The sequence below is a fragment of the Vulpes vulpes genome, chromosome 7, assembly GCF_048418805.1.
Source record: "Vulpes vulpes isolate BD-2025 chromosome 7, VulVul3, whole genome shotgun sequence".
NCBI classification, from domain to species: domain Eukaryota; kingdom Metazoa; phylum Chordata; class Mammalia; order Carnivora; family Canidae; genus Vulpes; species Vulpes vulpes.
In genome coordinates this window covers 68,427,964-68,449,662 of record NC_132786.1, presented here as the reverse complement: position 1 = coordinate 68,449,662, position 21,699 = coordinate 68,427,964, and the positions used below count along the sequence as shown (strand labels likewise).

Here is a 21,699-nt window from a genome sequence, read left to right as displayed (position 1 = left end):
AGTGGCCGTTGAAAATCAAAACATACCTAAGAGGGTTAACCCAGTAATGCACTAATTCACTGAAATGGCTTGGTGACTTATCGGATTCTAGTTGTTCTTACTGGAATGTCCCCAGACCTATATGAAAGAATACAAAAGAAGAATGTTCAGAGGAAGGACAAGTAACATATTGTGCAGGTTCTTGAAATAAGAAAATGAGGGATTAGGGAGTCAAAGGTATAACTGAAAGTGGGCTGCGAACTCAGGGCTCTGTATGGACCAGTCTTGCATATTGACCATCATCACTGCTGGTGGTCACAGATGATGTGTCTGGGGGTGAATGGAGGTTGGCCAGGGGAGAGGGACAAACATTTCGGCCACTGTGAAAAGTACTCTTCATTCAAGAACCTGATTAATTAATAGCGGTTGAAATTCCTTGAAATTTAAAGGGGAGTGAAGAGTTGGAAAATAGACAATTTTTCTGAAATGAACTTATTTCGCAACAGGTGCACAGTCAGTTCCTCAGGCTTTTGCCCCAGTGCTGTGAGTGACAGCAGAGGTAGCTGCAAAAGCCAGGACTACCACTGCAGTGAGGAATCTGTGTTCTTCCTTCTTTGGGCCCTTGCAGTGCTAATTTCATAAAACAGGACTTGCTGTATTAGTCAAAGCTAATGAATAAGCTGGATGTACTAAGAGAACTGGGGTTAGCCTCTGATATCTTGAAAAATTATGGTATACACAATAAACAAACTTTCCTTTTCAATTCCCTCTATTTCTTGATAGTTTCAGGATTCCTATCTTATTTTCTGACCCTTACCTCCTTCCCATGGGAATGCTTCCTGACTCTGCTCCTCACAGGCACTTATTTTACTCTTCCCCGTAGAGTATCTTCATTTCAGTTGGTAGAGTATCTTCATTTTGCTTGGAGCAGAACTACCAGACACTAGTGCCCTGACATAGGACCTAAAGACTATTGCTTCCTCTGCTAAATTGAGACAGATAGCCATTTGAAGTTTTCCTTGCCTAATTTTTCTTGCCAAAGATCACTACTCTAAGGACGTTTTATTTCATATGTAGTGGTGTGAGAGTTTAATCTCTGTTTCCCACATTTCGCATCCTTTGTTACAATCCGTATCTGCAAGGATCTGGTCTTCATTCTCATCCTAGAATGATTATTTAAACAGGCCAAAGGAAACAGAAGCAGAAAGAGGATGGTGTCTGTGAGCATAGATGTTTCTTTATAGAGCTATTCTGGTAGAAAGCTTTATGAAAGTAGATTTGAAAGTGCATATTTGATGACAAATGAAACTATACTTCAGCCTGAGGATCAAATCTGGAACCAGTGAAGAAAAATTAGGAATTTCTGTTTCATTCGGCAATATTTCCCCCTCATTGCTTCTAGTTTCCTAATTTACCTCTTTCTCTGGCCTACATCTTTTCAGAATAGATGCTGGCCTTTGATCTTCCATTTTTGTGCTGTTGGCCAACAAGTGGAAGATGTGATTCCTTGCCCTCATGTGCTTATAATGTGCTTATAATGATACTTGCCTTATAATTGTGAGGTACTTTATGGTTTGTGAACTTCATTCTGATGATTTTTTTTTCTATAATCAAACTTTGGTTTTCATGGCAGCTTGTTGTTATTCTCACTTCTTTACTGATGAGAAATCTGAGCAGAGAGAAGTGAAGTCACATAATGAGTAATTAGTAGAGTTAGGAGAACTACAAAGAATTACGAGGCATAATACATGTTTTTTGTGATACATGATGATCTTTCCTTTCCCTTTAAAAAAGTTCTTTGGTTCTATGATTAATGAAAGGAGATAGGTAGGGGGTTGGAAGTTGACCAGAAAAGGCTTCGAGGAAGAAATGGTCAGTCCAGAGTGGAATCAAGAATTGAAGTTGCTGGGCAGCCCGGGTGGCTCAGCGGTTTAGCGCCGCCTTCAGCCCAGGGCGTGATCCTGGAGACCTGGGATTGAGTTCCACCGTGGGGCTCCCTGCATGGAGCCTGCTTCTTCCTCTGCCTGTGTTTTTGCCTCTCTCTCTCTTTGTGTGTCTCTCATGAATAAATAAATAAAAAATCTTTAAAAAAAAATTGAAGTTGCTGTGACAAATTCACAATCACAGCACTGTCAAGTTGCTTCCAAAGTGGCTCCAACATAATGAAGCCTCAGTAATATGAAACAATTTCTTCTTCAGAACCTTCACAATGTTAAACTGTTAGATGAAGAGTGGCATCTTGATTTGCATTCTCCTGATTATAGGTGAAGCAGAGTCCTTTTGTATGTTCATTAACCACTTGGATTTGCTCTTTGGAGAATTTTCTCCATGTATTTTTTTTCTCATTTTCTATTGGATAGTTCTGCCTTTATCTTTTCTCTCAATTAGATAATTGTTTTTTATGTGTTCTAGATAATAATCCTTCATCTACCATGTATGTTGCAAATATGTTCTCCCAGCCTATCATTTGTACATCCTTACATGATGAAGAGCAACAGAAATAAAAGTATGAGGTTATCTTTCAAAAAGAATACTTAAGTTGGTTTAATGTACGTTAAAGAAGTGGAATTTGAAATTAAGTCCTGGAGAATGAGCAGGGTTTAGGAAAGGTAGGAAAACAATAGGAAAAAATGATGCACTGCTAAGTAAGCAAGTTGTGGGTACATTCCAGAACTGCTGAGAAGACTGACCTGGAGGAATTGGGGAATTCTCACTGGGTTATAATGGAGATGAAACTAGAGAAACAGGCTTTGCTTCAAGTCAGTGAAGAATTTGGAATTCGTCCTGTGAGAATTTTTTGATTGAAACATGTCCCATCAATATTTTGAAAAAATTAACCTGACTACAGTGTGTTAGATGATTTGAGGCAGGAAGAAATGGATGTTAGAGGTACCCATTGATACTAAAGCTGAATTAAATTGGCAGCAGAGTGAACTGAAAGGAAGGGAATGATTAGTGTTTTAGAACCCCCCCCCCCCCAAAAAAAAAGTCAACCTTGCTGATTGATTGGGTGCCCTGAAGATTACAAGTGGCCGAGAGAACTGTGGTGTCTTCATCTACTTGGGAGGGGAAACTGCACTGTGGTGGGCAAATGATATTAAACCCCGAAGTTTGCCAAAGAAATGGAGACCAGAGAGAGGGGAATGGAATTGGTTAAGTTGGGAACTGCAATTTTAGGTGACTATAAAGTTGGAACACAGAAGTTAAAATTTAAAATGACTAGAAATTCAGCACAAGAAAATGAAGACAGAGTTTAGGCCTCATTTATTTTAAAGGGAGAAGAGAAGCCAATATAGACAGAAAAGGCCATTCCTCCCTCTATCAGGGTATTGGTTCTTTACCACCCATTCGCCACAGATGACATCTCCCAAGCTGTCCCCCTGGTTATGACAATGATAAAATTTGGTGCCATTTCCTGCACAGTGACCCTGTATTCAGAAGTCCTGCTTGTGGGAAAATGTATGAGTTTCTCATGGAGATCGTTAAGGAACCAAGGAAAAATACTGCCAAGGAGGCAGCTTCGAGGCACCCTGAAATGTTTTTCCTCACTGATTAAATGAGTCACATATCAATGCAAATGACACTGAGCATACTCAAAAGCTGTGTCTTTAAAAAAAAAATATTAAGCAGTGCCAGTATTAACTTCTATAACGAAAAATTGCATTTCAAGATCTAGTGTTCATCCTGTGTTGGGCATGTATTACTGCTTTATTAATGCTGTTGTCTGATTTTTCTAATTGTCTGATACTGATTTTTTTTTCTTCAAAATGTTTCTAATGACATTTTCCTTAAACATAGTCCTGGTGCACAGACAATGAAATAGAGGAGATCAGTGGGCTAGAATTGTGTAGTGGCCTGACACACCTGAGTCTGGCCAAGAACAAGATCACGACGATTAACGGCTTAGGCATACTACCCATCAAAATTCTTTGTCTGGTGAGTCTAACCAAAAGTTATTTTTGATAGAAACTACTAGTTAATGTTTAGCAAGTAAATGGTAATTAGGATTTTTTTTCAAGTTCATGAAGAGTGCTGATTCCTTCATGAAAGTTATGGTCTCACATTTTGTTTGCTCTCAAGCTGTGTGTGTGTGTGTGTGTGTGTGTGTGTGTGTGTGTGTGTTGGATCAATATATTTCATGCAGTAATAAATGATTTTCTAATTTGGCGTCTAAATTCAATTTTTTAAAAGATAATATTTATTGCTGTTAACTCTTTATTCTCGAACCACAAGATGTTCTCTGGGCACTGAATTTTCACAGCCCTTTTATATTCATATATGCTAGTTTCCCATTCTAGAAAATCAGAATTGATGCTGAGAATAAAGGAACAATTCCAATCAGAAACTTGAAATTATTAAAATTTTTCCCATAGAGAGAGGACTCTTCTTAAGCTGTATGATGTGCTCTGTGACTATGAATAAAAATGCAGGTAATTTATTTAAAAATCGGCAGAATTATAATAGTTCCAAAGATATATACAGTGCTTTTGAAATAACAGTATAACTCACTGATTTGGGAGCTGATAATACAGTTTGTAGATTATTCAGGATTCTTCTTCTTTTCTTCTTCTCTCCTACATCTTACCCGTGGATGACTTTGCTATTTCTTATATCTGTCACAAGGTGGGCAGGGAGGATTTCAAGCCATGAGGCTGGTAGTTTATTAATTTCTTATGTGAACTATCCCATAGGAGAGTGTTGAACTGCAATTTGAAATGACACATTGGGTTATCTGCAGATTTAGGACATTTACAATATACTCTTCCCACCTTATGTAACGGCAGATAGCTGAAGGTTGGCTAGTATTAATTTCTCTTTCCTTGAGCTTGGAACTTGATGTGCCTTTTCAAGAGACTTCAGCCCTTACAGCGAGTTAGGTGAGGGCAGAGTACTATTTCCAGTACTGAGGACAGACCGGAGGTGTGGAAAGGTCTAATAGTTTTCCTGAGGTTTCATGTTTTCTGCCCACCGAGGCAGGTTAACAAGGCATAAAAGAAAATGAATTTGATAAGTTGGTTGGCAAATTTGAAAAGTATAAAAGTCATATTTTAAAAATTACAGTCATTTAAAGGAGTATCGGCAGTATGTACTACTCAGTTTATACCTCGTTAGGACCTTACCCTTCTCTTTACATCTCTCTTTGTATTGGCATTCCCATTAACTTTAAGTGGAGCATGGTATGTGGGAAGAGATATGGGGGTGTGCTTAGTAGGGAGAAAAATTGAACTCATGATTAAGAGGAACACATTGCACTTTTATACTAAGAGTTTGTTTCAATAACTAAACAAATTATCCATATAGGCAGTTCCATCTCAGGCGGCTTTTATAACAAGCATAAAAGACTTTTTTTCTACAAATAGATTAGGGGGATTGTTCCCAGTCCCTGCCCCATCACCCACGATGAATCAGAAAATATCAGACCATGCCATCATTCATTTCCCTTAAAATTTTTGATAATAGTAAGAGTTTCTTTTTCAAATGTTAATGAAACATATAAGGTAAAAAGATACACATTTGTTTCAAGAGTTAATGCTTTTATGTTTGAATTTGTGGAATTAGAAAACCAACTGCTTTGCTACTGCAAATAGTTCATTTCACATTTTTTGTTTTAGAGAAAAAAACAATTCGTTCTACAAATCAGTTAATTCTCTACCATCAGCTTTTACAATAAATGTGAGGGGGAGGATGTGGCTCATTCATGAGCTGTTCTCTCAACCACTTCTTTGAGCAAGTAAGGACAATGCATTCCACCCTTTACAATTCATTTTGTTTTAGTAATATCCATTTATTTCTCCCTTCCCATACTGGGGAGATGAGTATTTCCCGTTTCACATGTTTAAGAGAGTAGCTTCTCTCTAAAGGCCCCCTTTTCCCTGCTAATCACGATTTTACAAAAAAGAGAAAGAAGCAAAAAGAATTCTTCATGCTGAAGCTGGATGTCCACTTTGAGGGGTAATATATCCTTTTTTTAGCATTGGATAAAGGGTTTGACTAGATGACTTTCAACTCAAATTCTGCGATTTGGAATATTTCCCCATTCTGCTTTCCTTTATGACCGTAGGCTAGCTAATTAAATGTTTCTATGCCTCACTCTACTCTTATGCATCTACCACTTTGAAAGCCATCAGAGACACTGTAAAGATTTATTATAGTCTACCTTCCACAGTTCTAGCACTTCAAAGTCCTTTGGGAAGAACTGTATTGTATATAAATTTTATATGTGGGCATATTTTAAATAGGATATTGAGATCTTATTTCAATAAGTTAAATTAGTATGGATATTATGTTAACTTTAGTGTAGTTTTTTCTTTTCTGTTGCACTTTCTAGAACTTTTTTGAGCTCTGAATAGTAGGAAATTTGACTTAACTTAGGCAAATGGGGGTTATGAGTATTTTTCCCTTCTGATTATGGAATTGTTCAAACATATATTTTTTAAAAGGGAATAGTTTAATGAGTCTCCATGTATTATCACCCAGCTTTGTAGATTATCAACATTCTATTAATATATTTTAAAGTGCTACAGAATTAAACTAATGACTACAAATCTTGCTCATTATTGAAGTGAAATCTTATGAAAGATAGGATGAAAATGAGCTCTTGCTATTAAAATGTACCAGGAAACATATATCAGGAAAAATATTGTAGATTGTAATTTAATTTTTCAGTTATGGGCTTATTAAAAGTATTAAAAGTTTAAAGATGGGCATTTTATGTCATTAATTAAAACCTCAAAATTGTATTTATGATTCCCAACTTAAACTAAAGGTATAATTTTACTGTGGCATGTTCTTACACTTCAAGGCTAAGGAATCTAAGGAATTGTATGTTGGAAGATGCCCAAGAAAATGCAGAACATTGTTGCCACTATAATTTCTTGTTTTGAGTCCATGGGGGTTGGGAAAGAGGATCTCTGGATCTTTGCTTTATGCTTCTTGTCTGAGAAGATGCTTATGTGTGAATTATTGAGGAACCTGGTTTAGTTACCTATGGTCGAATGACAAGCCACCCAAAGCGTAGAGGCGTGGAGAAAGTTTACTTGCTAACCATTTTATTAGGTAGCAGTTCTGCAGTCTGGGCTGGGTTCAGCAGGATGGTTCTTCTGCTGCTCTTGCCTCATTTGGTTCACAGATTGGCTGGGGGCTGCACTCAGTGGGGAGGCTGAATGGCTGGATTTTTCCACTCTTTCTAGTGTCAGGGCCCCTCTCCATGTGACCTCTTCTTCTCCACGTGACCTCTCACAAATCCTCTCCCAACAGAGTAGCTAGAGTCCTTACATGGTAGCTCTGGGCTCCAGGACATAAGAGGAGAAGCTGCCAGGCCTTCTAAATTCTTAGACTTGGAACTGGCACGTTTCTGCCATATTCTTTTGTTTAAGGCAAGTTGTAGGTCTGTCCTAGGTTCCAGAAGAGGGACCTGCACAAGAACATGAATAGCTCAAGCCATGAATTGGACTACCACAGCCCTCAGGATACGAAGTGATTATGTTCAGAATATTTCTGAAAACCAAGGGTATGTGGGAATCATACTATTCCAGTGGTTTAACATGATGGTGATGAAAGAGTTGCATTAAATTTTGTTTCTAAAGATAAACATGGAGTTATGCCATCATCAGGCTTTAGGTAAACAATGTTAAAAGCTTACATTACCTAGCTTTTGTCTGTCCTACTTATTTGAACATTTGTCTTGCATTAACTTCTATGAAAATATTCTGAATCTTCCAGCATTAAAACTGTGATTTCTTTCTGTGGTGTATGTGTAAGTGTTTACAGAGGTTAAGTGTGGAAATGAGTAGGAGCAGGGACACAAGAATGGCTTGCTGATTTTAGGAGATTTGGGCAGCATCCAGAATGAAAGCTTGGCCTTACGCTTTTTCCTACTAGAAGCTTTTAAGACATGATGTATTTTACCTATTTTAGAGCAATAACCAGATTGAGAAGATCACAGGTTTGGAGGATCTAAAAGCCCTGCAGATCGTGGATCTGTCCCATAATCAGATCAGTAGCCTCCAGGGCTTAGAGAACCATGACTTCCTGGAAGTGATCAACCTGGAGGATAATAAGGTAATATCTCACTTTATCTGTCCTGGTTTCAGTGTCTACATGAGAGGACCCATTATTGGTTCTCAAGGGCTGTCACTTGTAATACTGGCTTAGAAATGTTATTCTATTTCTTTTTAAACATCCAGAATGTATTCTCCAACAGGACAGACAGTATCGACAGGTAAAACTACAGGGATTTCAACACAGATCATATATTCACGCATTATTTGGTTAACAGTGAGAAAGGCTCTGGTGTGTTCTCTGTAACAATGTCCACTTCACAGTGGAAACAGATACTAGCATTGTGTTCAACTTACAATTCCAGGAGGAGAGGCACTACGGGGCAAAAAAATTTTTTTGTATCCTGAAGTCAGGTGCAATAACACAGACAAACTTTTGATAACAGTCTTGATGTACTTTACAAATGTTATTCTAGAAGATCTCCTGAAGCAGTAGTTGAAGGAGGAGTATTTCATTCATTTGCTTGTAATAAACAGCATTCTTAATTTTTGAAAATCTGGTGATTCCTAATTAATTCTTTTACGGGTTTAAACTGCAACCAAGCAGACATGACTTTCAGAAGTGATGTGTTCATCTAAAATTTTTTGTAGACAGGTGATATTGGGAATGTCTTGAAATGTCAGAGCAGGGAGATTAGAGACATGGGAAAAGCCTCAGGCTGGTGTTGGTCCATGCCTGTCATTTAAAAAGAAGAGGCATGGGGAGTGAATTTCTATATTCTATCAGTAACAATAGTGTATGTTCCTAATCTGTAGGACTTGGGAATTGGACTGACTCAGATTTCCACAGCTGGATTAATATACCCTTTGTTTCACAAATTATATAAGTTGGCATTCACTCTTAATTATACTTTATTTTCAGTGAGGCATTTGTGCTCATAATCATGGTATATCTGACTACTTAAGAAATAATGTCTATGAAACAATTTTATTCTTTTTTTAAATTTTTTAAGATTTATTTATTTATTCATGATAGACATATATATATAGAGAGAGAGAGGCAGAGACACAGGAGGAGGGAGAAGCAGGCTCCGTGCCGGGAGCCCGATGTGGGACTCGATCCTGGGACTCCAGGATCACTCCCTGGGCCAAAGGCAGGCAGGCACTAAACCGCTGAGCCACCCGGGGACCCCGAAACAATTTTATTCTTACTGAGTACTTTATCACATTTTTTGGAGACTTCATAAGGAAGTTGACTATTTCTTCTTGAAAATGCAAACTTTGGCCCTGGAAGAGACCATGATCTTAGCTGGAGTGAGATGTGATGCTGTGGAGACGTGTCTCTGTTCAGGTGTGATGGTTACTTGTCAGTCATGTCTGATGACTCTTTCTCCAATGAACTTGTGTCACCTTTAGTCTAAACGTCAATCAAAGGCCATCTTGAGGTCTGGGAAAAGTAGATATTTAATCACAGACAAAACCATTCATCTTTATTTTTACTGGATTTGTATATTTTGTCAACTTCTAAAGTTCATTTAACTTTTGTTCACTGTGCCACATGTCTTATGACATCAGTACAATCCCTGTTTTGTCCTGTTTTCATGAAATTTCCCTGAAAATGGTTCTCATATATATCCAGGGAATGTTGAAAAGATGGAATGCATACACTGAATCCCAAGTGAATGCATCTCAGAATTCAGGGGCAGGAATAATGCTTAATGGTAATAATAGTAATAATTAGAGTCATAAGACCATCTAGAGATATTTGTTGAGTACTTGTGCACAGGCATTGTTCTAAGCACTTCACATCTATCATCTCATTTAATATTCATGTAGGTATACCCTATTATTGTCATATTTTACAGATGAAGAAACTGGGCACAGAGAGGTTAGGTAACATGCCCAGAGTTCTGCATCTAGCAAACAGCACAGCCAGGATGCAAATATAGAATGGTTTGCCTCTAGACTCAGTGTTCTCAACGCTGAAGGATAATACAGTAAAGAAATGCTAATGACCCCTCCTTCAGAAAAGCAGACAGCGTAATGTTCCAGAAGAGTGCTTTCTGATAGAAATATAATGCAAGCTGTAAATGTCAGCCACATATGCAATTTTAAATTTCCTAGTAGCCACAATAAAAAAGTAAAAAGAAACGGAATTAATTTAGCCCAATACATCTAAAATATGATCATGTCAACATGTAATCTACTAAAATCATTGATGGAGGCGATTTATAACCGCTTTCCCATGTTAAATTTTTGACATTTGTGGTGTATAGCTTGTATATACGTACATTTCAGGTCCTCCTAGTTATACTCCAGGTGTTAGGTAGCCATGTGCGGTTAGTAACTACCATATTGGATAGCGCTGCTCTAGAAGGACCTTGTGAATACGTATATTGTTCTCTTCCATTTCAAGAGACATTGCAAGTTACATTTGAAAACATTTAAGGGTGGGGGGGAAGGTAGGGGGTATCATTCAGCGAGTAAAGGAGATTTATAATTTTCAAATGTTAGAGAGACTCTGTTGAAGAAAAAGTGGCCATGTGTCCCAGAGTAGGGAATCCTTTGGGAACAGCTGAGTCCATAACAATAACATAATTCCCAGGCTTCCCACTGGGCAGGTTGGGGAGTAACCAACAGTACTTTGAAATATTCTTTGTGCCTTCCAAAGATTTCCTCAGGGATTTCTTCAGTACTCCTGAGAATACCATGTCAGGGATGGAAAATTTATTATGCAACAGAAATATAATGTAGCTGTTTGCTCCTACGATTAATTTGATATTTTATCAGTAGCACTTTCATCAGTATTATTTACTTGGTTTTTGCTGCTGCCACATGTCTGTACCCTCACACGATTGTTCCAACATCTCTCTTAAGTTCCTTTGCAAATGTTGACCATCAGCTGGTGATTTGGGGGAGGCCCAGCACTCTTTATAGTCCTTGTTAGAGTTGATGTCATTTCGAGCATTTAAAACTTATCCTCCAAATATTAACTCTATTATAACCTCAGTCCTTTCTTCACAAGCAAGACTTCCATTGGAGAGTTACTTAGAGAAGGGTGTTTTACTTCTTTTAGCATCATTATTTCACAAATCAATCAGTCCATCAATTAGTCAAAGAAAAAGCCTTCACAGGCTGCTTTAGGTATGGATGCTGGGGCTTGGAGAGCATAGCCTAGGAGGAAATGGCAAAATGAGAGTCAGCTAAACTGCTCTCCCCAGGGATTTGGAGTAGACAGGCTGCTAGGGGTTAGGAGTAACCCACAGGGCAGAGGAGGTTTGGGAAGAGGGGCATCTGGAATCTGGGGATCAGCTGTGCCAGTGTGACATTCTCCACAGCAGACGGCTGAAGTTCCTTTTAAGAATCAAACCTTTTGGGGCTCTTGGGTGGCTCAGCGGTTGAGCGTCTGCCTTTGGCTCAGGACAGGATCCGGTCCTAGGATCAAGTCCCGCATTGGGCTTTCCTGCGAGGAGCCTGTTTCTCCCTCTACCTGTGTCTCTGCCTCTCTCTCTGTTTTTCATGAATAAGTAAATAAAATCTTAAAGAGTAGAACCTTTCTGGCCATGTTTCACTTTAAGCCATTTGGGGGTGCTGTACCCCTACACTACTGTAATGGTCTGTGATGCACACAACCTTGGGTCTTGGCATTTGAGAAGAGGACATGAGGGTGAGTCTGCTGTGGAGTGAGGTCTTTGGGGGGTGGGGAGGAGGAGGGCACAGGCAGGACAGCCAGTATCTGCTGAACATGGCTAATTATTCAGGCGTGGGATGTTGAAGTGGGGCTACCCCATACTTGCTTTGCTCTGCCCTTAACAACCTCTTACTACCTCTGGAAGGACTGGGAGGGTGGGGGGGAGTTGGATCCCTCTCATTTGACTCTCAAAAGACCAGATGACCCCAGCTGACATTTTAGTCATGATTTTGTCACCCACAATTATGCTATTCATGTTGTCTGCGACATTTCAACATCTTCCCATTGTCAGTTACCAGAGATGTCACCTGAAGGCATAGTGTTCCTATTATGGAACTCTACTATGACTCTAATCACATAATGATGGGAGTTTTAGGAATTTAGAAACAATGATCTCTCCAGGACTCAGTAAGACATGCTCACTGCAGGAAAACACACCTCCTCACGTTTGTGTCGAGTCCAAGCACAAGAGCTGTGTGCTAGAGGAAAATCGATCTGTTGTTCAAAAGTTCTGACCAAGAAGTGTGAACCAAGTTTACTTTTGCATCTTCCTGGATGATGTAATGTTTTTTTAAAGAATCCTTTTATCTTGTGGAAGACCAAAATGCCATTCAAATGGATCTAGTCATTGTGTTAAAAGAGCTGTATCTGATAGAACAGCATTGCTATAGGTAGATTAATGCTTATTAATAAACATATAGAACTAATGCAGGTTTGATGTGGTGACTCAGAGTTTACCTTTTATATTATGTCTTTGAAAATGGCATCCCTTGAACATAGTGCATATGTTCTTCTGATTTAGCTCTAGGAGTGGTTTAATTTAGCTGTACTTTGTGTTTGGATAACTCAGGAGTTATCAGTGACTGCCTTTGGAGTGCTTTCACAATGCACACAGGAATGACTTGAGAAATATAGTGAAAAAGTTATTTTTGATTTTTTTTGTGAAAGTCCAATATCCACATTTGAAATAAAATTGTAGTTATGCTAATGACAGGAAATTAAAGTATAACGGTTTGTCTTTAGTGGGAAATTCATTCTGCAACCCAAGCTCTATCCTTGGGCAAATTAAGGAGCTGCCAAGCAACCTCTTGTCCCCTCACTTTTTAAAGTTGTGAAACATAACATACACAGAGAAGAGTATAAGACATAAGTGGGAGTCTAAACAAAAATATTAAGTCGAATACCCGTGTCAAGAAATGTGTTGTATAATTTGTTTTTATCTTTCCTTAAAATAATTGTCTCCTATTGAAAAAACAGTAGAGCTACATGTAGTAAGAAATCTTTTTTTTTATAAATTAATTTTTATTGGTGTTCAATTTACCAATATACAGAAAAACACCCAGTGCTCATCCCGTCAAGTGTCCGCCTCAGTGTCCGTCACCCATTCCCCCCCACCCCCCGCCCTCCTCCCCTTCCACCACCCTAGTAGTAAGAAATCTTCACCAGCCACAGATAGCCAGGCCAGCTGAGGCAGCGTTGGGGTAGGGGAGGGAGACTGGGAGCAGCAGGGGTAGGAAGGATTAGGGGGGAGGAGAACCAGGGAGTCCTCAGGTGCATTTTTTGTACTGTTTCTCTGATTCTGCATACAAAGTTACTTCTGCCTTAAAATAAGGATGGCTGAGCTGAGGAACAGCTCACTGTTCTTTAGCCAGAGAGGAAAAAAGAAAATGTGGCCATGTGTGTTCACATTTAGTGAGGGAGCATGTGGCAATTCCCTTGTTCTGCATTGGGAATACTCCTTAGGAGGCTAGATATTTAACACAGCAACTTCTAAAATAAGTTGAAGTTAGAAGATCCATCCTCACTCCTCTTACAGTGTTTTATATTTTTTGCTGTACGGTTTATTGACAATATTTTGTTTCTTTGATTAAACAGATTGCTGAGCTGGGTGAAATAGAATACATTGAAAATCTACCTCTCCTTCGGGTTCTCAATTTTCTAAGAAATCCAATTCAGGTGAGAGATTTATGTGGGGAGAGGGGTGAGAACATCCTTGGAATTCTTGTTCAGGAAGTACTTTGGATAAGGAGCATCAGGAATGTGAATAAATTGTGTTTACCTTCATTCTCCATCTCTGAGGAAACAATTAGGAGGTTTAGGCAAAGTAGCAGCTGTGCAGAGCCACAAGTGAGAGAGGAACCTGGGGTTCCCTGGAGGGTGTGCTCATCTCTGCCCCATCCTGGATGGTGGTAAAGACCTCACGGCAGAGCTGCTGACGCTGGAGCAATGAATGGCCTTTTACCTTCTAGAATGCACGATGCTGGCAATGTAGACAGACTCTGGTTCCTGTTTCATAATAGGGGAGAGAAAGTCTAAGATCAGATACCTAAAGTAATTTGTCTGGATCTAGTTGTGAAATTGCGGTGTTGGAAAATGATCATAGAAAGAAATACTGTATTTCCCAAGGAGTTTTCACCTCTGGTGTTCAAAAATCCGCTCCATTTTTCAAGGCTCTCTTTTCCCCGCAGTTGATAGACCCTTTCTTCTGGCCTCTGTCCCTGCCTCTTTTTCCATTTGTCCTTCATTCCACTTTGCTACCTATACCTATACCCTTCACTTACCTTTCCAGAGACCCTTGAATTTAAATATATCTCCTGAATACCTCTTTTTTGTGTGTGTATCTTGATGAACAGGACTGGGCAAGCCAAAAAAAAAAAAAAAAAAGCAAAAATGAGAAATCAGATTAAAAAATAAGTCCAATCCTTGGTATAAAAACAGTGGCAGGCAGCTTAAAGGCATCTCTGGTAAAGAAAGGAGCAGGGCTTACAAAATGGCCATCGATCCCCAGTTTGAGAGCTTGCGTGTGTGCATAAGCACTACAAAAACCCTTTCACACGCATTATAAACAACCCCAACTCGCACATGGAAGGACAAAAAAAGATACCTTTGGATGTTCATTTCATGTACATTCTTATCTATGAAATGCATCATCCACTAATACCTTTCTCTTAAAGATGTAGCTTCTTAATACAACACTTTAATTATATTTATAAAAGCCAGATAATCCTAACATAGCAGATGGTTGGGAGTAATGAGGAATTTGTTCTATAAATGAATGTTATTTATTAGTGTAAGATATTCAAAACGGTACAAGTTAATTCAAACTAATACAAAATAATACCAAACAAATGACAGAGTAGTCATAATGTTCATTATTTGCAATAATGAAACTCTTTGGAGTTAGAAAATAGGATTTGAATCCCTGGCTGTGGAATCTTAGGGGAAATGCTTCACCACTCTGAGGCTTAGTTGCTCTTTAGAAATGGAGATAATCATACCTGTTCTGCTTATGTCACAAGGAGATTAACATGCTCCCATGTTTGAAGAGCTTTGGAAGCTACAAGGCACAGCCTGCATTTGAGTTTATATAAGGGGACTGGTAAGTGTGAAGCTGTAGACACCTTGAGGGTGTGTCCGTGAGTGAACAGGGTAGAAGCCGAAACACCTGCCCGTGAGAGTGGCATGCTGGTGCTTGTTCCTGTGGGAAAGGAAGGCAATTGAATATTCCTCTTGATATTTTAAATAGGAAAAAGCTGAATATTGGTTCTTCGTGATTTTTATGCTCCTACGATTAACAGAATTAGATCAGAAGAAGATCAAAGTGGAAGAAAAGGTATGTAAATTGTGTATTCCATGTGTTTGCGAACTAATGTGCTCAAAGGCTCTGCTGCACGACCAATGTACCCCATAAGTGGCACACGTGACAATATGTGAATGAACTGTTTGTTTAGGGAGTGTTCCCTTAGTCTGTGGTTTAACCCCCTGAAAAGCTGAGCATCAGCACCCACGCAGCAAAGGCACTGCCCTTGTGCAGCGAACAGACCGGCCACGGGGACAGAAGCTGCACTCCGTGTGTGCAGGCAGCAGCACGATGGCAGTCTTTTAGCTTGGATGACTGTCATCTTTGGAGGGAGTGTGATTCTCTATGTGTTGCTCTAAATATTCATTTAATAATGACATTTATTATCATGTCACTGTACATATAATCAGAAGGCACTCAAATAATTATCTCAGTATTTTAAATCCTTAATTGTGCTCTTTAAAGTCATGACCCACCCCACCCCCCCCACCGACACATCGTTCCAGAGTAACTGGACCTTAAGTGCTATCATCTTCCCCTCTGCCACTGTACCTTTGGCGATGCTTTCTCTTGCGTTTAGTGACTGGTGACAGCTGGAATCTCCACTAACAAGGGATTTCATACACTAAATGCAAATTTGAGATGAGCATGAAAATAGGGATAAGCACGTAGAGGGGCAGATATTCCATTTCACACATGCCTGTCTGAAATTGCAGTTAAAAATAGTTGCAGATGCTAGTGTGTTATTACTCTCCAACTCAGAGACACTTGCTAGATTTCTCTATTTCTCTTTATCTTTAGCATTTTGCACAGGGAATGCAATTCAAAAGCCTGCACTAGGGATGCCTGGGTGGCTCAATGGTTGAGCATCTGCCTTCGGCTCAGGACATGATCCCGGGTCTTGGGATTGAGTCCTGCATCCCCTGTAGGGAGCCTTCTTCTCCCTCTGCCTATGTCTCTGCCTCTCACTCTGTGTCTCTCATGAATAAATAAATAAAATCTTAAAAAAATAAAAATCCCACATTGAGTAAAGGTGTGGTACACAAAGATAACGTATGTAGAGGGGTGACAAGGACATGTGGATAGAGAAGTGTACATGATGGGGGAAAGACTCCTCTCTTTAAACACAGGAAACTCTGCTGAAAAATGAGGAGGTTTGGATAGCATCTGATATCATTGGGAGAGTTCCTGGTGAGATGGGATGAGGAACATATCCCTCCATATCAATGACCCAGAATCTGGAACTATGTATTTTATCCCTTCCTCTCATACCAAAAGTGGGAATGTTTACTATATTATAAGTAATCTTGGGCTTGAGAGGTTTTGTTTTTGCTTCTTTCCTCCCAAACCAGGGAGCATAAAGAAGTAGGGGACCCAGAGACTCCAGCTCCACATTTTCAGATAATTTTTTTCATATTTTCAGATAATAATCATTATTTGGGTTTTAGGAAAGTTAGAGTAGACATAAAGACTGAGTACAAAAGGTCTGAAATTACTTTCCAGACCTGGTTGCACGTCCAGAAAGTTGCACGACAGAAAACCTAAGACTTGTCTTCTCTTAAGAAATGAACCATGTTTTCCCTCTTGTATTTCTAATTCTGGAAAAGGTTGCAGCAGTGAATAGATACGACCCTCCCCCAGAAGTGGTCGCAGCCCAGGATCACCTGACCCATGTCGCCAACAGTGTGATGCAGCCACAGAGGATCTTTGACAGGTATTCGTGAGGGATCCCCAGGGTAGAACTCAGGAGGGCAGGCCCAGGACAACTTCCTCATCTTCCCTAGCCTCTGCTCTGTGACTCACCCCTCTCTTGCCTTCTCTGGGGGAAGGGTTTTTATTCGGCTATCTCACTTTTAGCGATTATCATCACATGCTTGAGCTTGGGTTTCATCACTGGTGTTTTCCCAGGCATTGAGGTGAGTGGATTCATCTTCCCTTTTTCATCCAGCCCCTTGAATGGTAGCTAGCCTGTGACATAGGACAGTGAAACAGAACATTTAAAAATAGGTCAACTTTCCTGCTGTAAGACACAACCACAGACCTCTGCCTCATTAGCAGAGAACTGTGATGATTTCTGTCCGCTGTAAATTTTTCCTTAGCTAGGAGTGAGTGCTAGATAGCCCTGCCAAAGAGCATCCACGAATGCAGATCATGAGAGAGTCCACGGAAGGAAGCCCAACTAGCCCAAGGAAGACATGAAATAGTCTTTATGCTGATTGCACTGAGCCTATGAGTCACCCAGCTTAGTTGAGTACGTGAACAGAGTCTCTCACCTCAAAGTTCAAGGACAGATTTACCATAGTTTCTCTGTTTCTTTTTAAACAATCTGTTGGAGCAGATGGCCATTTATGCTATAAGTATATTGCAGAAATTCTATCAATACCCAAAGGCATTTTAAAAATACTTTTAAAATCTCTTCGTTATAAATGGCTCCTCTTCTTTATGTGATATTTGCTTCTGTACTTCACATGGTTGGTTTCCCATAGAGAGCATATGTTTTATTTTGCATCCAGGACATGATTTTTTACATGTAATTTAATAATACAGACATTGACAGTTTTATATATTTATGGAAGCCCTTGAGGTGAAATCATTTATCATTTATTTGCATACATCTGGAAAAGCACGTTTGATTTAAAAGAAGGGCATTTATGTCCTCATTGTATTTCTTTCCAAGTTTATGAGATTGCTAGTTGTTTCGTACTTTAGGGTACATTTATATAAAAATATGTATCAAAGAAATTTACAGCATTGTCTGAAAAACACGTATTTCTTCATCATGTGTAGCTATCGAGTAGACAAAAGCAAAATGGCCAAGGAGCTCCAGATGCTTCAGAATGGAGAGGTGCTTGGGAGAAACTCACAGAGACAGGGGCAGGCCTGCTATTGTTCTTCCTGGTCTGGGCCAGTAGGAAACCCTAACTCTTGACCTTGAGACTTTTATGCTGCGTAATTGGGGAGTCACTGTCCCTTCCTCTGGCGCAACTGGGTGAGGCTACAGTACTAAAATTGTACCGCAGTCATTGACCGCTTTCTTGCTCTCTTGTATGGCAAGGTTCTCTAGGCTCATCTTGGACAAGCCCTGTCCAAACTCTGGAATCAACCACTTCTCCTAGAAGCCCTGGTTTGTTTTAGTGAGAAGAGGTATCTCCCAGTCACAATATGTGCTAGAGAGAATCATTGCTACCTAGTTGGTCATTGTTGTTAGGCTTTTTAGTAGACACAGCTAGGAATGCATTTCCTTCCTGTCATCCATCCATCCACGCACCCCCCTTCTATCCACCCATTGGCCTATTCCATCTATCCTATTTATCTATCTATAAGTCTCTATATACATCTATTCAATATGCTTATATCTAGCCTATATCTAGATAGATCTATCTGCATCTATTTGTAGATAGATGATAAAATATCTCCTGAATTCATATTGATATTTACCGTTCAATTTAAAGATGATAGTGGAGCTTTTAGTAATCCTTCTATTACTTCTGTATCCTCCTTCCCACATCGAAGACACAGAGGAAGATGAATTTAGAATATCCCATAATTATTTTTTTTAAAATCCCATATTGTAACACAATGGTATCAGTGCTAATACTCCTACCAACATGATTCCTGAAAACAGTGAAATCATATTTTGCCTATGTTCTTCCCATCACCTCCATTTTTTATTGTGGTTAAGTGTACGTATAACATAAAATTTGCCATTTTAACCATTTCAGAGTGTACAGTTGAGTGGCGTTAGTTATATTCACGCTGTTGTGCCGCCATCACCACCACCTGTTTCTAGAATTTTTCATCCCCCCTCCCCCAACTGCAACTGCCCACTGCCTGCTACTCCCTATCCCTAGAGACCTCGCATCTACTTTTTATCCCTGTGAATCTGCCTATTGTATGTATTTTATGGAGGTGTCAATCACCCACTTTAAAAATAGCGCACCATATTTCTATTGTCAGAACGTATATCCATCACACACTGTACTTCCTCCTTTGCTGTCATTTGGTCGTAGTTCTATGGATAACTGCATATTTATGGCTCACCAATAGCCCTTATATTAATGTCTCTTGAGTTAAGTGGGTGTGAAGCTTGGTCTCCAGTAGACTCCTTAGGATGGGCTAGAGGATCAATACCCCTTGAACTCTTTCTTGCATGTTGACAATATTCTCTGTCCTTTATACTTGAAAGCCACTTTTACTATATTTAAAATCCATGGCTCACACTTTTTCCTTGATCATATAAAAGATGCTACTCTTTTTTGTGGGGGGGGGGAGGCTGTGCAAAACATCTCTCAAAACCTGATAGACAATTTTCTTTCCCTTATAAGTCATGTGTTCTCTTTTTCTAGCTAAACAGTTTTTTTTTTTCTTTAGAGTCTGGTCATTTTACTAGACTGTGTCTTAATATTAGCCATTCTGGGCTAATATGCTCAAGTATGCTGTTTACTCTTTCAACGTATGGTTCTATTTTTTTTATTTCAGGAAAATTCTTGAATTACAGTGTAATATTTGTTCCTTTGCTTTGGTTTCCTTTTTCAGGAAGATCTCCTTTGCCTATATTCAGTATTTGTCACTTTTAATTTTTTTTCTTCTTTAATCATTAAAAAAAATTTACTTTGAGATAATCATAGATTCACATGCAGTTGTAAGAGATTATACAGAGAAATTTTAGATGGTCCATATCTTGCCTAATTATAATAGAATATAAAATCCAGGAAATTGACATTGGTACAATCCACCTACCTGGTCAGATTTCACCAGTTTTGCATGTACTCGTGTGTGCACTTAAGTTCTATACAATTTTATCATATGTGTAGATCATACAAGCACCACCACAGAAGAGTTTTGTCACAAGGATCCCTGCGCTTCCCCTTTAGAGCCACAGCCACCTCTTTCCTCTTCAACTCCCCTAAACGCTGGCAACCAGTGGTCTGTTCTCCGTCTCTATAATGTTGTCATTTCAAGAATATTATACAAATGGAATCATTGGCTTTTTTTTTTTTGACTTAGCCTTATTCCCTGGAGATTCATCCAAGTTGTTGGATATATCGGTAGTTCACATTCCTTTTTATTGCTGAGTAGTATTCCTTGTACAGATACACCACCATTAGTGTAACCATTCATCTCTTGAAAGACTTCTGAGCCAGTTCCATTTGGGGGCTATTACAAATCCAGCTATTATGAATATTGATGTACAGATTTTTGTTCATGTACTAGCTTTCCAGTGCATACCCCTCAGCTCTTCTGCTGCCCCATTACTTCCCTTGCACAGATTCCAGCACCTGCATGTAGCAGGTGCTCCGTCACTGACTTATGTGTGACCATGTGTGATGTACACCTGGTGCCGTGTGTGTGTGTGTGTGTGTGTGTGTGTGTGTGTGTGTGTGTGTGTGACCACAGCCGGCCCGTCACTGGCTGCTCTGTGTTCCAGCACGCTTCCTCGTCTAGATGCCCCTTACCCCATGTTGGTGCTAGCTGGTCCTGAAGCCTGTGGCAAACGAGAACTTGCTCACCGCCTCTGCAGACAGTTTAGCACATACTTCAGATATGGGTAAGTTTGTGTGTTGGCCAGTAAGTCTGTAAAATGTTGGCACTATTGCTCCTTTTGGCTCTTAATTTTAAGCAAGCTCAGAAATGTACAGAGAAAGCTCATCAGCTTCTCTGCTGTTTATTGCACTGTGATAGACACTGCATTTTGTTGTGCTGTCATCCTCCAAATGTTTGCCTTAATTCACTGACAGCTGAAATCACTCTCCAAGTTTTGAAAAATCCAAGTGTTTTTTGTGAAGCATGGTGGCATTGGGACATGGGATGTGCTGTGATGTGGGGTGGGCTGTTCAGTGTCCCCGTGGCCGCCTCTTCTCACCTTTGCTGGAACTCACACTGACTGCAGCTCTGATTCCTCATATCCATGCGGGGCATCCTCTTTTGAGGCGTATTTCAGGAGAAAGGAAAGAAATGACAGCAAATGTTTTTCCATTCCTTTCCTTTCCCTCGGGTCAGCATTCGGTACATTCCAGTTTTCTGGAGCAAAGGTTTTGCTGTGTGATTCCCTGATGGTCCAGTTAAAATAGAGGAGAATATCAAAAAAATTGGGACCAATCAAAAAAAAAAATCTTCAGCTGGATTTACAGACTTCTTAAAGGTTTCTGGGAGTCATATTTAGAGTCACCACTGTGGTCTTTTAAACTGGTTTCCTCTTAGTTTTTTACCTATGGCAAAGCAATTATTTCTATATTACTAATGTTAGTTGGTGACCGGAGGAGGTGACTATGAAGATATTTTGGACAGCAAGAAAAATAAATGCAAATTATTTTCTAATGCCTTTCCTCCCCTTAAGCTATACATGTTCAAACAATGTAAATACTATTTTTAAACAGGTCCATTTATTTAGATATCTAAAATTACATCCCTCATTTGAACAACTCTAGGATTCGACTATATAGAATGAT

General features: G+C 39.5%; 1 protein-coding gene across 4 annotated transcripts in view; it reads left to right on the top strand.

Annotated features, from left to right (window-relative positions):
* The window catches only part of LRGUK (leucine rich repeats and guanylate kinase domain containing), a 109,620-nt gene that overhangs the window by 23,790 nt on the left and 64,131 nt on the right, over positions 1–21,699 (top strand). For all 4 annotated transcript variants that reach the window (XM_026010862.2, XM_072764003.1, XM_072764002.1 and 1 more), the window contains 6 exons: positions 3,791–3,915; positions 7,897–8,040; positions 13,546–13,626; positions 15,197–15,283; positions 16,858–16,964; positions 20,679–20,798. In XM_026010862.2, coding sequence (XP_025866647.2) covers positions 3,791–3,915; positions 7,897–8,040; positions 13,546–13,626; positions 15,197–15,283; positions 16,858–16,964; positions 20,679–20,798 — 664 coding nt within the window. The remainder of the gene's footprint in view (positions 1–3,790; positions 3,916–7,896; positions 8,041–13,545; positions 13,627–15,196; positions 15,284–16,857; positions 16,965–20,678; positions 20,799–21,699) is intronic.